This window comes from Perkinsus marinus (assembly GCF_000006405.1).
Source record: "Perkinsus marinus ATCC 50983 genomic scaffold scf_1104296964170, whole genome shotgun sequence".
In the NCBI taxonomy this organism is placed as follows: domain Eukaryota; phylum Perkinsozoa; order Perkinsida; family Perkinsidae; genus Perkinsus; species Perkinsus marinus.
This window is the reverse complement of record NW_003204781.1, coordinates 2764-6314: the sequence shown is the minus strand read 5'-3', so window position 1 is coordinate 6314 and position 3551 is coordinate 2764. Positions and strand designations below refer to the sequence as shown.

Here is a 3551-nt window from a genome sequence, read left to right as displayed (position 1 = left end):
GTACTACTAGTACATAATACTACTAGTATACAAAAGCCAGGGAAAATTTCCCAAAATTTTGTCACCAGAACGCCATGCAGTCAAGAAGTTTCTTCGTTAGTAGTATCTTGGTTGTAGAGGCTACTCAACGCTCCACTCAAGGGAACCGTTGATACTATCAAAAAGATCGGTATTGTTATTCTCATGTCGGCCGGGTCTTGGTTGAACATGTGCATATATTCCCACACTTTGAGGAAATATATAATTGTGGATTCAATAGAGATCTGCTGACTCGGTGTATCATCAGGTACATAACCGATTGGATGTCTGATCGTCATATGCTCACCTTCTGGATGTCGTTCGTCCCGATCGTGTCGAGCGTCTCGTCTTTCGTTGGCCCCTTTCTCGGAGGAATAATCGCTCAGGTGAGTGCGGTATTGGAATCTCAAAAATTTCCGGAAATTTCCTCGGAATTTTGGTATCGTTTAAGCGCATATTCCCCCCCACAATGGGTGGTTGCGTCACCATACCTTCTAACGGTGTATTTCAGGCCGATCAATCAGCGCCCTTAAATCCGGCTTATGCTGGTCTGGCTCTGAATGCCGCCAGCTTTCTCCTGGTCCTGTTTTTCATGAGGAAGTCTCCAAAGGACGCGGGGTTTCGTGTATGTGCGTCTAAGGGGAATAACGCTGCTACCGTCGCCGATGCGAAACCGAGTAAAGCAGTCGGTCCTCTTGTGGAATGGTGGGTTGACTACTATAATCTGCATTAGTCCTGTTGGTCAGGAAAGCTATATTACTTTGGTTCCTCGTATGTGGTATATCCAGTGCTGGGACCCAAGGATGGTCCCTCCTCCTAGTGACCATTCAGAAGGAACTGGGCCTGTCCAGCATCGTGCTTGGGTCCATAAGTGGATGGTGTGGTCTGATGATCATAAGTAGGACTGCCACCTTCTCATCAGTCCTATAACGGTTATATTTTCAGCTGGCCAGCTGGTAGTCCTCCCTTTCCTCTTCCATCGACTCAAATTTTCCGAAGGCGCGGTTGTCGTCTTTGGCTTCGCTCTGGCTCCCTTCATTATTATTCTCGGTTTCGTCAGCAACGTGTGGGTGGCGATAGCAGTGGGCTCCCTATTCTCATTGGGGTTGCCGCTGGTCATGACCATGGGCTTTGCAGTAAGCTTAAGGCTCGTGTGTCGTACGCTGAAGTTTACGCCTACTTAGTGCTAATCTCGCGCAGGCCCAACAACTGTGTGTATGTTGGCACAGACTAATCGTGCCTGCCTTACACGCCATGTTGGTTGTTCCTCAATCTGTGACTTCTTGGTTACGTTTGGATCCAACTTTTCCTAGCGTGCTATTCCCCAATGGTTCCCGGGATGCTCTCTACTAGCTTCTCATGTGTATCGTAGTCCATGTCGCGTACATGGTTGGGCCCTCCTAGTGGTGGAGGTCAACTCTCATCGCTTTGAACTTCTTGTCCGCTGAGGCGTTCTTTGGACTACGTGGAATTTTTGGTATTGGTCGTAGCTTCAAAATGTGGGAATATTCCTATGGCAGCTACATATTCTTGATTTTGGCTAGCGGAGCGATGCACCATAGTGGAGGGTGCATCGACACTACTGTTTTCCGAAGGTCGTTAGGAGCCTCTGGGCATAGGTTGTCGTAGGTGATGTTATATGCATAGATCCCTCTGGGTCCAAAGAACATAACGTAGTTACACAACTTCACCGAATAGCAATCAGGATTAATCGCATTCAAGAGCTTTCTTGGATATCTTTTTTATTCAGATTTTTTCAAGACTTTGTGACCCGTCCAAGAAGAGTTTTGTGATGGGCTTGTTGGCATTGGACCTCAACGTCTGGAAGATCATGGCTATTCTATTATCGGGAATCCTCTACGACAAGGACAGACGCGCGCCTTATTGCATGGTCAGTCTTCTTTTGGGGTGTTCTCATCTCCTATTGCATACGACCGGATCGGTCGGAGAGTCTCCTGTTATTATATAATAATCATAATGGTTGCTCATTGAGCTCATATGTGGTATTATCTAACATTGGAGTTTCACGTGAAGTGGTGTATTACTCCATGTGAAAAACGCGATGTGAATTGAATTGAAAACACTTGGTGAATTAGACCGGACAAATCACCCCGTATCAACCTCATTACACAATCGCGTGTCGTACGCTTCATTCACTGTTCACAGGCGTTTTTCGCGAAATGAAATGTGTTCGTCCATATCGCCGGTATTACTCTATTGTTTGTTAAATATAAAATAGTGGTAGAGATTATGATATCATCCCTCAATACAACGATAGATGGATATCGATAGGATAATAGGATATTTAACCTTCAGTTGTTCGGTCTGGTCGTCATTGGACTGCTCGCTGGCTTCGCCATTATGGAGGTTATGCCCAGGGCGCTGAACAGGAGGAGTCGGGCGAAAGTCCTCCTAGCGGCCACTGAAGTGAGCAGAACGCGTATTGTCGGCGATGCTGAAAGAAAGGTGAGCATTCAACGAAGTATGTGCGTTTTAATCAATTTTATAGTATAAGTTCACTCATTGCTGGTATGTATATGTGCATACTATTTTAAATTGTAGTTAATAAGATTCAAGACTCGGTGGGTGAGAGCTCATAATAAATTAGGATTTCCCTGGATCAATGTAGTATACTCTGTTGTTTTTCAGCGGCGCCTTACCCATCGGCTGGGCTACGGTAACGAGGAGCATCAAGGCAACCCTCTGGCGTTGCCCTCGGGAGGCGTTTCGAAGAAGGAGATCGATGAGGTTGTCGAATGGGTGAAATCATGTGTCTATTTTACACCTAGAATGGTCGCGGAGCACAAGGGGGTGAGGAAAGGGACTTTTATTGAGGCTAGAGGGACTGACCATTGCTGGTGCTTTTGTGAACTGGATTCCCCTTGGTGTTTTTGGTGACCTTGCCGCTATCACCTGTTCGAAATCTACCATCAGGCATGAGAACTCGTACCACAGTGAGAGGTTATGTACACGTCGGTTGTGCTCTTCAGGATATCGTACCTGATTTGATGAAATCCCTCCTCGGCAGATGGACGACTGCGATGATGGAACAACATGGGTATGTGAATTGGTATGAATGTAACAGGGAGGTAGAGATGCTTCTGGAAGCAGGTGAGGGGTCTTCTTCCTGCGACGGGCTGTGCGCATGAGGAGTTTTGTTTTGTCAGGGTTCCCACAGCTGCGTCTGGAACCGCAGCATTCGAGACTTATGCGCCTTCAAGACTTCTATCAGGCAATTTTGCTCCACTCAGCTGCCTGTGAGGTCTATGCAGGAACTTCATCACACGCTGGACGAGGTGAGCAGCTTGCTCGATATGCAATATGCTTGATAACAATGCTCGTGTCAGTTTCACCTCTCCTCGTCGCTGCTGCTTCGAAGCTTTCTCGTCCGCCTCGCCAGAGTCCTACTTTGGCAATGCGAATCAACTTTGGTCGGTGGCTGAGCCGCTTTCTGAACGAGAGAGGCTATCAATCCTGGCCGGGCTGGTTCGCTGATGGTCGAGTGATACATGTCATGTTGAGAAGCACGTTCC

The 3551-nt window shown here is 47.1% G+C and overlaps 1 protein-coding gene across 1 annotated transcript in view; it reads left to right on the top strand.

Moving 5' to 3' along the window:
• Pmar_PMAR004001 (steroid dehydrogenase, putative) overlaps window positions 1-3551 on the top strand; it is a gene marked incomplete at both ends in the record, with an annotated part of 6179 nt that overhangs the window by 1469 nt on the left and 1159 nt on the right. The window contains 11 exons of the mRNA XM_002770916.1: window positions 118-209; window positions 287-404; window positions 530-723; window positions 765-916; window positions 964-1154; window positions 1769-1909; window positions 2335-2484; window positions 2668-2829; window positions 3009-3129; window positions 3186-3314; window positions 3366-3520. Of these exons, the coding sequence (XP_002770962.1) occupies window positions 118-209; window positions 287-404; window positions 530-723; window positions 765-916; window positions 964-1154; window positions 1769-1909; window positions 2335-2484; window positions 2668-2829; window positions 3009-3129; window positions 3186-3314; window positions 3366-3520 (1605 nt within the window). The remainder of the gene's footprint in view (window positions 1-117; window positions 210-286; window positions 405-529; window positions 724-764; window positions 917-963; window positions 1155-1768; window positions 1910-2334; window positions 2485-2667; window positions 2830-3008; window positions 3130-3185; window positions 3315-3365; window positions 3521-3551) is intronic.